The sequence below is a fragment of the Echeneis naucrates genome, chromosome 18, assembly GCF_900963305.1.
Source record: "Echeneis naucrates chromosome 18, fEcheNa1.1, whole genome shotgun sequence".
Taxonomy (NCBI): Eukaryota; Metazoa; Chordata; class Actinopteri; order Carangiformes; family Echeneidae; genus Echeneis; species Echeneis naucrates.
In genome coordinates this window covers 11,432,307-11,445,616 of record NC_042528.1, presented here as the reverse complement: position 1 = coordinate 11,445,616, position 13,310 = coordinate 11,432,307, and the positions used below count along the sequence as shown (strand labels likewise).

Sequence of the window (13,310 nt, the reverse complement as noted above, 5' to 3'; positions counted from 1 at the left end):
AGGGGATAGACCACCAGAGTAAACTCATATTTGCTCCATTGTGATAATTACCTCAGAGACAAATCTTGAAGACCAGTGAACACTGAACATGTTTTAGCCTTTTGTTCTTGTTTTTTTTGGGGGGAAAAAACTCCAGGAGTCATTTAGTTTCATATTGATGCCTTCACAAGGATTGAGCTGTCCTTTGTGAAGCCTGTTTGGTCTTCTTGGGGCTCAGGGTTGGGAGGGTGGGGGACAATGATTAGAATTAGTGTTGTACTTGGTCTACTGAGGTATGAAAAGGTTTTACCGTTGTGGAGGGATTAGCATCTATCTTAGCTCAGTTTATCAGACACTGATATTAACCAGAGCAGAAGGAAGGAAAGCTTTGGGGTGATCAAACAACTAATCTCAATTTTACTGCTGGCATGAGAAGAGCTCATTATAACGTGCATACCTGTTTATCTTTCTCCCCTCCTTCCTCTCCCTTGCCAAACATCCCTTTCATATTGTGTTTCAATTTGTTCTGCTTTTGTTGAAAAATGGAATATATTCAATGTCATTTCTTTACAATTGAACACAACTCCCCCTCATTAGCAGAAATCTTCAAAAGAAATGGACAGGCACTGTCTGATTATGGTATGCCAAATAATTTCTCCTCCCCACGTCCCCTCAACCTGAAATCGTTTCATTAGATATTCTGGTGCTGTCATTAGTTCTTATTTCCCATCACTATATTAGTAATGGCATTAATAGCTTTGACATTACCATGTTCTTGGCAATGTCACAGTCAAGCAGTTTTTCCCCTAAGGGCAATGGGTGTTTTTATTTACTTCCTTTTCAATATAACCAACACTGTTTACTCCAGCATCAGCTGGAAAAAGGGGGGGGGGAATGGAAAATGCAAACACAGCATTACTGCAACACCTGACAATTGCTAAACTATGCTGCTCTGAGTGTTCGCTGATGATTTATTGCTCCGATTTTAGGAATTTTCATGTAACTATTGAGGTTTGTTGGAGACCAATCATTCATTTCCAGAATTAATTCTAACTAAACATCACAAATGACTTCACAGAGATTTGAATTTCCAAGTGTTTTGCTGTTTTATGATAGCACCATTAATCTAGAAAGTGCTAGAAACAAGTTTAACTAGCATGTTGACTTTTTGTTCTCTTTTTCCCCAGAGCATTTTTTCCCCCCAATATGCAATAAAATGGGGTTAACTCAAGCTCAACACTTTTTCACATTTTACTCAAGGACATAAAATGTATTATATGCTTTGATCGTGATTGTTTTCATCTTTTATGTCCTGAGAAAAGGATAATTGCTAACAAGCGGTTAAAGCACTTCAGATTGTTCATGGCTTTCCCCTGTCCTCTTGACTGGAATGTAATTTTGATTCATTCAAAGCGATGATTTGAATGTGGAACGTCCTCTGTGTCATTACAACAAACATGAAAACTGATCTACTGTACTCGGCAATCCATTGTTTGCATTCTAGCAGTTGCAAACAAGTTGTAAATTAAAAAATAAAGTGGTGATTGTACTGCAGTTTGTTTTAAGGCTAACCATGGCTTCTTTCACTTCTACATTAACCTAAACAAAAAAAAAAAGAAAAAAAAAAGGGGGGGGGGGGGCAAATCCCACTGGCTCTTTGTTGAGTGTTGTTCACACCTGAGTTGGTCTGCCTCACCATTTTGGTGTCAGTACAAAGAAAAGCACCTATACTGTATTTGGGTTAACTCTGAGAACATTCACTAATTAACCTTGAGTGTCCTTGGTTGGAAGTCTTGTGTTTTGCACTAATTAATGAAAGAGAGATATATCGTTGAGTTAACTGAGATAACTTGACATAATTAGCATAAACAAATACTACACTGTGGGGTTATATTGGTGTGAATGTATGAATGTTCCCCTGAAAAGAAGACATATCATATGAGCCCGATTACTTCCTAACACAAAGAGGATCCGGTTAATTGTTCTTGCTGTCTTCCCCGGAGGCTACATGTCATCTCAGTGATGGTCTTGTTTATGTTTGGTAATTATACTGAAGCCTTGAGACAAACAAAATAATTACTTACTTTAAAATGCTACAAGTAACACCTGGCAAGCATAAAATTTTTCATTTAAAAATAATATTTGCATGTACCTGTAGTTAAGCACTAAAGCATCTCACACCATTAATGTGAAGAATTAAGCCAATTGGCCCATCAGAATATTAAAAACAGGCAAAGCAGCCGTCACAGCAACAGGTTCAGTTCTACTTCTGAGCCAAGACTTAGGGGACGTGCTTGATGATGAATTGAGCCTCGTTGATTTTCATAAAAAAATATTCTGCAATAATTAAGAAATTTTTTACTAGAGCTACATTATCACATCTTTGCCAGCCAAGTGGTATATTTTGGATAATTTTGCCTGTGATAGAAGAATAGAATAGACTTTATTGTCCCAAATATATATTTGTTTTCACATGTCTCAAAGTAGCGGTAGAGTGGATGATCAGTGTCATTTACTATGGTGAGTGTGCAGCATGCGATGGGTTTGTCATTCAAGTCATTCTAGTGGAGGAGTAGGAGGGTTTGGGGTAGAAGGGTTTGCAGCAGCTGATGAGGGGCAACACACGGTGAGCTGAGCTCATGGATGGAGCAGAGTCTTCGCTGAGATCGTGCTTGAACAGTGGTAACGTGATCAAAACTAAGTCTATTATCCAGAGAGTGAGTCCAAGATATCTGAAATCATAGAAATTTGCTCTGATGGAAGTAAAACAAAAAATGACTCAGTTTGATAATGGTTAGCTATTCAAGAGCATATGGACTGAGTTGCATTCTCTCTAGTTACATCAATTGAACAAAATGCTGTGCCCAACATCTGATGCTGAATAGTGGCATCATGTTCCATTTATCATGATTTATTGTATTTTTCACCTTCAGGAAGTGTTATTTCTGAAAACCCCTCATATTATCGTGTTCTGCCATCATATAAGCCTGCTCTGTCGTCTTCGATAAGAATCCTTTTAAACTGTTGCACTGTAGAATCAACAAAGCTATTTTCAGGGTGGGAATATGGTAATAACTTGCTATCACTGTGTTCTGCAGGTTGTCAACAGGAATGACAGAGCTGTTTTCCCTGTATGGTGTATGTTCAACATGTCTTCTTCTGACACTTAAATTCACTATACAAAACTTGAGTCGATCCTTGGGGACTGTGTGTGTTGCTTCTTCACCATACTTTAGCTGACAAAGAGGGCGGCCTTGAAGATTTTTTTTTTTTTTTTACTTGTCCAAAAACAAAGAGGAGGAGGCGAGAGAGAGCACAAAAGCCATTTTCCCCCTTTTCTCAGGACAATTACACAGATAAAGCTCTGAGAATTCTTTCTTTCTTTCTTTGAAATGCAGGGGAAATTGTGTTAAAACTGAGAAAATAAATTAAATAAATATTAATAAATAATAAATTAAATTGCTATTTCTTCTGTTTCTACCTGTTTAAAAGTCAGGAAAAATAGAGAGAGAGAAAAAAAAAAACATAACAGTATGCTCTGTTGGTCTGTTTAAGCATAAGTGTGTGTGTGTACGTATACTTCAGGAGTCTTTCTTCACCGACACACATTTAGTCCAGCTGCTTTGCTCTAGTGTTTCTGACACTGCACTGTTTGAACAGTGTACAATATTTTGGCTAGGGAACTGTCATGGCACAATCACAGAGCAAGGCTTGAATGCCCAATTAGATGAGGGAATTGAACAAAGACATCTTCTCCTCACTAAAGTCCTATGAAGCAAGATTTACAACTATTATTCTTCCCAGTTGCACCAAGCTGCCTAACACTCTATCCCCAGCAGGCGACGGCGTTGTTCAGATCAAGAAAAGACCCCCTGAAAATAAATACGCCTTAAACAGAGCAGCGCACAGATAAATAACCCAGATGGAGTGGGGTGGGGTGAGGGTTTTATTACTCAGCCATGTATACTGTGTTGATTGGGTACTGAGGACGTCTGCCTTCTGTTTCATTTGTGAGACAAATCTTTTAATGGGGCGTCTACAATTTTGAATGCATGCAAATAAGGCCATACTTGCTGCATGACTCTGTGGTGGGCAGCTGAGGGATGTTGTCGGTGCACGCTTGGTTGGTGGTATTTTGGAAGACAGAGGTAGGCGGAGGTTGTTGTTGACTATTAATCACTCAGGTTGAGTGAAGGACTGCGAACAAAAGCTGTTTCGTCTGGAGAATGCTGCTTTTCCCCCAATTATGAGAAGACAGATTATGTTTACATTTTCTATGCAATATACATGACAGACGAGGGGGTGCATCTTTTCTGCCGGGGGGTTCCTGATGGAAGTTTTTAATTGAAAAGAACACAGTTCAGTTGCCAACCCATTGTCTTTCCACTCATTGGCTAGTGAACTGTTGGAGCTCCATTTAAAAAGTAAACATCGTATTATGTTGAAGAAGACTTAAAACTAGACTGAGAACCTAAACAAAACAAAACAAAACAAAAAAGAAAGCATTTACTGAGCTACTTAGAAGTAGGGCCATTTTCAACACCTCCAAGGCAGCAGCACACTTCTTTAAAATCCCCTGACTGACCCTTAATGCTACTTGTGTCTTATTCTGCTGATTGACAGCAGTCTCTACCACAGCCTTGACAGAAGCACGGAACACCTCTGATTACAGACATCGTTTACTTTACTGTAGGCCATCAGCAGAGCAGATATTCTGCAAAGAGTGCACGGGTGCATAGGAAACTAGTTTTAGTTATCATCCAGCTGTGTGTGTCCCCAGTCCGAACAGATACAAAAAGTCAACAAGCAGTGGAGAATGCATCCGATCTATACCTCGAAAGTATGGGATTTTCTTTCATTCATTTCTTCCTCTTCTACCGCTTATCTCTCTGGGTTGCGAGCAAATCCCAGCTCACATTGCGTGAGAGGGGGGGTACACCCTGGACAGGTCACCAGTCCATCACAGGGCCGCCACATAAGAGACAGACAGAGATGGAACAACCACTCACACTCGGACCTACGGACAATTTAGAGTCACCAATTAACCCAAACATGATGTCTTTGGACGGTGGGAGGAAACCGGGAGTACCCGGAGGAAACCCACGCAGACACGGGGAGAACATGCAAACTCCACACAGAAAGGTGTGTGGAGTTTGTGCAGAAAAGCAGTGCTAACCACTGTGCTGCCGTGCTGTCCACATGCATAGTTACTTAATGGAAATGCGTTATTATTTTGCAGCACGCTATACTCCAAAAATAAATAAATAAACTGAAAGTCAGTGTTCATTATATCCTGTAATTACTGATTGCTCTTTTGACATGACGATTGTATATAATGACTCAAACACTGTGACAATTACATTCCTATTCCACATCATGTGTGACAATGACATAATTGGCCATCTGCATGATTCACTACAAAGTTTTTTGAGACCAGGCTGCTAATTGCATATTTCCCTGCTAAAGCCACTGTGGCTAATTTTACGCTCTGTATTCCCCATGTCTCCATCTTATGGAAGTGTGCTCTGTGTTCAGTAATTCGGTCTGTAACCCAGCATGAGGACACTGCAGTAGTGTGCGTTATTACCTGTCACAATGATATCTTGAAACCACAGTTTTGGTACCCAAAAGTACAGCAAAGAAAACAAAAAAACTCTGTCTGTGAATCATCAAAAAAGCTTACGACTTTCTGATCTCTGATCTCTGATCTCCTCAGAACTACCAGTGTCCGTGGCCCCCTTGATACAAAAACCCTCAGTAACCTCCAGAGCACTCCAAACAATGACAGATGGCACAAGTTTCAAGTCACTTAATCAAAGTCCGAACAGGGACTTGAAAGAGTGAAGTGGTGATGCTGCGTTCCCTCCTTGATCCTCCACTGCTTCCTCATGTCTTTTTTTCCAAGTATCTCTTTATTTTTGAGCGACTACCTTTATTTCCATGCTGTCACTCTTTCAGCATTCAAATAGGACACAAGAGAACCTGACTCCTGGGGTCTAAAGCCTTCAATTACCTGCACTTCCAGCGCCACAGGACCAGAAATATCTATTCACACATAAGTGCCTTGTAACCATGGGTATTATTTCAAGATGATGCACGAGGGTGAGGTATGTTAAAGTCAAAGAAGTAAAGCTTTCTCCATCAAAAAGTAATCATTGCAACATGGGTCAAAGTCAAGTGACTCTTTTCTGTTATGTTTTTGTTGCAACAAGCAAATGGCAGCAAAAAGATAAACAAAATGAATAAACGGGTAAACAAAGGGATGAAGTGATAAGCTTTTTTCACCTCGGTGTGCGAGCTTGGATCTAAATCACGTTGGGCTACTGAGCGCCGTGAGGATATTACCCTGTTACTGCCCTGTTCCTGTAAAACCTACGTCTGCTGAAAGATGGGTGTGGGTTACCTTTCAAGGTGAATCGGCTGGGCCGGCACATATGCTGCCAGGCTTTTTGTTCAGTTTTATTTGACCCACTGTCTGCTCTTGTTTGGCAGCATCAATGAGTTTTCCCTGTTTACCCTGGGCACTGTGTATTTCAGGGGAAAAAAACACCTGTTCAAGTCCGTAAATACAAACTCCTTTAAAATGTGCTTTTTCCCTTTGTTAATTTTGACATATTTGGGTATTTACAGCATAGAAAAGATAATTATAATGCTCAGTTATGATGAATTTGTTTTTGTCAAGTAAGAAAATGGAAGAACAAAGGGTTTTTCAGGACGCTTTCATTTATTTATTTATTTATTTTTTTGTTTCTTAAGAAAACCAATGAATGTGCAGTGAACTCACACTAAAAGCAGCTGTGATCTTGAAAGTGGGTTTAGCGGAAGAATTTGAGCTGGCATGTGTTCATGGCCACAGTCCAACAACACTTTGGGGACAAACCAAGGATGACAGTGCACAAAATGGTCATTTCCTCTCAGTGACCATGTTTTGTGGACAAAGGGTTGGTCTTACCTTTGAGGTCCAGGTTGCGGGCTCCATTGGAGTGCTGAGTCACGGTGCGTGAGTCGATTTTGAGCGTATGTACATTGTTGGCGTCCCGGGACACCACCACATTGTGCCATTGGTTATCATTGAGCGGCTTGTCGGAGTTTCCCTTCATCAGCGATGGCCCGTTGCCCAAATCAAAGACATAGTGGACATAACTGCAAAGATAGAATTCCACATTAGGAGTGTGTGAGAGTGTGTTTGTGTTCTCATCACTGCACAGAGTCCAATAGCTGTTTTGGAACGCCGGTAAAATGGAAATCATTATGTGTCCGTCAGAACAAATGGGGACAATCATGTTAGTGCTGATTTGGCTTCACATTAAAATATGTTTACTTTTTTTTTTTTTCTGTGACTCACACTGATGACAGGCCACAGTCAACAGCTCTCACTCTCCAATTGCTGCGGTGAAGTGATTGAAGATTGGATAACATTCTGCTCCCCTACTTAGTTTCTAATGTCTCCATCGTCATCTCTCTTGAAGAACATTTTTCTTAGGAAACTAATATTCCTGGTTTTTGTAGCTACAAATGCAGCCTTGGATTTACTCACTGGTCTGACATGAAAATGTAAATGTAGAAACCAGCTTTTGTCTCCCAGCTCCTGTTTGCTCACAGGCAGCCGAAGTGGCACAGTTCCCTCCTTCGCACAAATATGGCTCTCTTTTGTGTTTTGGGTTAAGGCTATTGTGGCTGTTTCATTCAAGGTATGTGTGTGTATATATATTTTTTTTAATCCTTGATTCCAATTCCTTTATGTAGCCTCTTGTCTTTGTGTGGCAGAGGCAGCTCAAGCTTTTGTGTTATAACAGTACTGAATATAGAGGAAGAGATATACACAAGCAAAATCCTGTTTTTGGTACTCTAATTATGACCAATGTTTGCAAGGACACAATACACAACAAGGTTTGGCAAGTTTTATCAAGCCTTTATGGAAAATATGCCAAATACTTAGAACAATGGTATGTGGTCACAAATATCCATGGAAGCATTAATGTGTTAAATTGTCATATGAATATTCAAGACATTTTTTAAACAAAAAAAGTAGTACTTTAGGTTTCCTGACTAATTGCCTGAAGCCGCTAAACATTAGGCAGAGCTTTTAAAGGTCCAATTCAATGGGAAGCTCAAAGGGACCTGTTCAATTTCACCTACAGAATGTTCATATTCAGAAACTAAATCTGAAAAATAGCCATCAGACTTCTGTATTGTTGTGATGTCACTTCTAAATAGTCTCCTCCCTCAGCGATGCTCACAGCTTCACCGACATGGATGCAGCATCTGACCTTGCTGGATTTGAGTTACTGCATTTAATTAAAATCTCCTATACTACCTGTTGTTGCAAAGTTTCCAGGGAAAAAGCCCCAAAGAGGAGACGTAAAACTACACTGAGACAAATTTATTTACTTCTTCTGGATACAAAAACCTAAAATAAAACATCAGGAGAGTATAAAATACGAGCGCTTTAAAACACACAAATACTAAAGTTACCTTCATCCTGCCAACTGTGAGCTATAACAACCTTAAGTGAATCACTGATCTGCATTAACTTTGAGAACAAGGCTGTGTCAGTTTGCAGTTTTCTAATGAGCGTGTAACTTTTCTTGTCAGCCATTTAACACAAAAGTATGAGGAACTCACCCTTTCACCAATTCCACAACAATGAAGTCACTTCCGTCTCCGGAGTTGAAAAGCATCAGGCCGTCAGGCGTGGTGGTTTTAAATTGAAAGAAGAGGTGCATGGAGGCGTAAGCTTGTAATGTAGCTAACGCTAAGTAGCTGCCTTTCGTTCGAAATGTCACCGGATCGGCAATAATGTGGCGCATGCCAAATCGGGCGTTCAGCTCGCAGTAGGAGATGTCCCCATTTTTACACTGGTCTAGGTATGGCAACCCATTGAAGGTCAGGCCCTGGAGATGGCCGATGAAGTTTGAAGGCACTACAGATATGAAGCGGCGCTCTGTCATGATGCCTGTCTCAATATTGTGGAACTCAAGACGTGTGTGGGCACCAGTCATCTGGCCTGAAACGTTAAATGCAGAAAGAAAGAAAGAAAGAAAAAAAAAAAAAAAACAGCATTAACTTCAGTAACCTATGCTCTTCACAAGGTAATATCCAGTGAAAACGTTAAGGATTATGTCGCTCTGGGAAGGTATTACAACCATCCTAAGCAGATAAATGATATGTTTTACAGCACAGTAAGTTAAATCTTTACAGGTTTGCTTTCTATGGAAACTGTATGTCAAACTCACCATAATAACAGAAAATACTTTCGTACTTTCACAATTCTTTTGATCTTTAAAGCAAATACTATATAATACTTTAACTCATATGTACAGTGTTGCTACACTCTTTTAGCAATCAGCACACATTACGTGTTCATGGCATCTCTTCGTTACACTTAAATTGCTCGACAAATCAGTGTATGTGCAGCATATGGCTATATTGCAAAGGTTCTCAAAGGTTCAGCCTAATTTTTTAACCAGCTGTGAAGGATAATATGCAAACATAATATTGCAGAAAATCTCTTGTTTGTGCTCCGCATGCCACAATTTATATTGCGTTCACTGGGAGATGAGTAATGAGCTTGGCAAACTGCCTTCCCTGCTGAAGCCTTGCCAGCCCTTCCAAGGCTCCCTGGGCACTTTCTCCTTCTCCTTCCCCATGAACCAGATTGTGAACCAGTTAGAACTTCACAGGGTCATTCTTTGCTCCTGGCCTCGGTGTGCACATTCTCTTTCCTTTGTCTATGTGACACCTTATTCTCACCTTATACCTCGCTCTTTGTTCTGACATTCTTTTGCCTGTGGCCATAATACATTGAGAGTCCCTGACTCCACGTCATCTGTTGACCTATAATCCTTCACTTGCTATTTTCTTAGTCGCTGGCTGAACCTGTTCTTTCTATACTTTGTGCAAAGCTGCTCAGTTATCTCTTTTTATTTTGTGTAAATTCTAAACGGAATATATATTCTAAAATATATGCATGGATTGGCTGCCATCTAGCTCCTTTCGAATTGCATGCCTTTTGAAAGTGATAGTTTGGGTCATTTAATGTAAGTTTTTGTGAGTTAGTCATGCATAGTCTGTATTACCTGCAGTACATTTGAATCAGTGCGCTGCCACTTTAGAGAAGCAGCCAGCAGCAAACAGTACAGAGGCTGAGCAATGCGCTGCTGTGCACCGAGTCAGCAGGGACAAAAAAGGGTTTTAAACACTTTTCAAAGATCTCAAACAAAACAATTCAATATTTGGTTGAATGTACTCTTCATTTAAAATCTTCGCAGCACTTTATATCCCTGTAAAAACCTTTCCTTGGTAATTTATACTTTTCGGTTCCTAAGCTGCTGTGTTCCTATACACAAGTAGAGTGCTACTGTATTCCCCCTCAGCCATAGGTCAGCCAAGTGAATCAGAACTAACCTTTGATTTTGTTTTGCAATGAAGCAAATCAGTAAAAATACTCAAAGTTGTTTTGGTTTCCTCTTTCAGAAAATAAACAGAAGCTATGGCATCCAGACAGTCACTATGATGCTATTCGGGCCCCCCAAACACAACTAACCTTCCACTGTGACGTTATCCACAGACAGCTGCAAGCTCTTCCCTCTTCGCACCACCTTCACCGTGTGCCACTCGTTGTCGTTCAGCTTCTGCCCCGCAAACAGTATTTCAGGTCCTTTGCCTGCAGCAGGGGAGGGGGGCAGGGGGGATTCAAATCACAAACAGCACAGTAGGATAGGCCTATGCGCCTCCTCACGCACCCACACATTGACACAGAGTTCATACATAGAAGGTGACAGAGCTACAGGAGAAAAACAGCATGTTTGCGGAACACATTCGCACTATGGGTTCTCCCTGTATACTGGAAATGAAAGGAATCAAATATGAAGCCTGACAGACTGTAAAATCGAATGTCTTCTGCAAAGCTCACAGCATTGCGGCAGGATGTCATCAAAGACATTTGGACAAAGAATTTGTAAGCAGCTGAGGAAGTAGATTAGAACAGGCAGCCAGCAACGACTGGAGACGCTCTGTTACATGCACATGAAGTTGTGTTCCGCTTTCACAGAGCATTTCATGTCTTAGCTCAGCACATAGAGAAACTCCTTTAACCCATCCTGTAGGTGGAGAAGTTGATGAGTGAGGTTTAATCACTCATCCTCCAAGCGTCTCTGCTTTTTAATTCCCTTCTTCCACTCCTCTACTCGTCTGTCGTGCTGTTTCGCCTCTGCTACCTAAAGAAGATGGTTTGATGCAACGGCATATAATGCAGAAATGCTTATTGTTACAGTCACTTTGGAATCTTCTAAAGTGCCGGAAATGCCAATTATATCATGCCATGACAAAGACTCTTTACACTGATGTTGCAACGAATTGTGGATGTGAGGGAAGTGACAGCGTGAGAAACACTATGGAACTTGATAGATACTGTCATCATTAATACCTCTTTCAGCACCCCATGATGAGTTGAAGTGACACAGCTGTCAAGGATGTGTCAAAGTTTGTTTGAGGATTCAAAATAGACATATACAAGTGGGGATGCAACTCATGACACAGAGGAGAAGGTTGACTGGTAAGTTGAGAGAAGAAGAGAAAAGGAAGATGTAAACAGACTGAGAGGATCCCTCCACCGTATTGGCAGCAGGAGAGACCGGTCACTTCCATCAAAGGCCCTAAAGTTGTCTGCAGCTGAACATGGTTTCCTGTTGGGAGTGGTTGGTGATTGTTGGCTATCTTTGTCTTTGTGCAGACCCATTGTGGCATCAAATTCTTTGTACTGCTTTCATGTAATGGTTTGTGAGCTGTAATTTTAAAGCCTGTTTATGATTTGTCTGTTTCTTAAACCCTTAAGAAAACTTTTTTGAAAGAGAAGGTAGATCCAATCTGGCCTGCATTCTTTCCTGATTGTCTAGTAGGTTGCTGCCTCTATAAGTTCATTAGGAACACATTTACTAGGGTAATAGATCAAGGGAGAGGAGGGGCCGTTTTCTCATAGACTCCAATGCAATCAGATTTTTTTTTTTGTTTGTTTGTTTGTTTGGTTGTTTTACAGCCAATATAGACTCTCCCTGGTGGTCATCAGCACTGGATTCATTTTCACTGACAATCTGTTTTGAGAGAAGAGGCTAATTCATCCGCTGAGCAGTGCAACTGGTTTAGTGCAATCTCTTTAGGGCTACAGGGACCCACTATTCCCATGGATAGCTGGGTGGTATGGTAAATTCACGGCAATAGATGTGATCGAGACAAGAGTTGGCAGAGTTGTTGTTTTCCCCTGGCTCTTGGCAAATGAAATTGGCAGAATGAAGTTTGATGCTGAATTTAGTCGGGTAGGAAAACAGCTGCTAATGCTAATGCTAGCTATATAAAAAATAAAATAAAATAACAGAACATGCAAATAGCTCCTTGTTGTACTTGCCACATTGTAGTCAGTATGAGAGCAGGGCAAGCACCATTGTGTCATTGTGTCTGCTGAACAGAGAAGCCGTGACATCAAAATTAGCACTTTATTAACACTTAATTACACAAAATGTAATATTATAAATTCTAACACTCCCAGAATCATTGCTTTTGCCCTGACTGGTTTGCCAGCTGCAGCTTTACACAAGTTGTCCATATATTACAGATGGGCAAAAAATTGTCCACTTCCCAGCTGTGTGGGAGGAAAAAAAAAAAGGTTCTATCAAATGATTGTCCCGTCTGGAAAAAAGACACACATGGTCCACTGGAGAATTGTTTTTCCTATTTACTCCCTTTTCTTTTATTACATTGCGTTTTTTCACTGGCCTTTTGTCTTCAGCCATGTGGCATTGGATAGAGAGACTTCTGATCACACTATTTTTGAAGTAAATTCAAAGGAAAAGGCTGCAAAGCGAGAAAGAAGTGTATGAAAGTATTCACCAGAGAAGCTGAGGTTGATTTAAGGACAAATAGAGGGCTGGAGGAAACAGATGAATGATTAAGAGCAAAAAGAACATTGGAACTAAAACAACTAAGGAAACAAAGTGCAACACAGCAGCAGCGGCTCGGGCAGCTGATGTAAGATTGTAAAAAATTACAAGCGTCTAGTGCAGCACAAATGAATGTGAATGGTTACCCTTTAGAAAAGAGCCCATGTAATATTTATTTGGCTTTCCTGCTATAGGCCACAGGACCTCGAGGACCACTGCTCCACACAGCAAGAGCTATTTGGCTATAACGCCACTGGGTATATACCACTACTGGGCTATATGTGCTGTTCTGGTGGGGATAGCTGAGCAAAAATCATTGGCCAGAAGGCAGTAAAGGAGAAGCCAAGGATCTGCAGGGGCAAGATGGGATGGGCAGAAACAACAACCCAGAAGCAC

At 40.7% G+C, this 13,310-nt stretch overlaps 1 protein-coding gene across 1 annotated transcript in view; it reads right to left on the bottom strand.

Annotated features, from left to right (window-relative positions):
• nrxn2b (neurexin 2b) overlaps positions 1-13,310 on the bottom strand; it is a 586,403-nt gene that overhangs the window by 311,813 nt on the left and 261,280 nt on the right. Inside the window, exons 11-13 of the mRNA XM_029525863.1 lie at positions 10,526-10,645; positions 8,605-8,986; positions 6,932-7,122 (exon numbers count right to left, since the gene is read on the bottom strand). Of these exons, the coding sequence (XP_029381723.1) occupies positions 6,932-7,122; positions 8,605-8,986; positions 10,526-10,645 (693 nt within the window). The remainder of the gene's footprint in view (positions 1-6,931; positions 7,123-8,604; positions 8,987-10,525; positions 10,646-13,310) is intronic.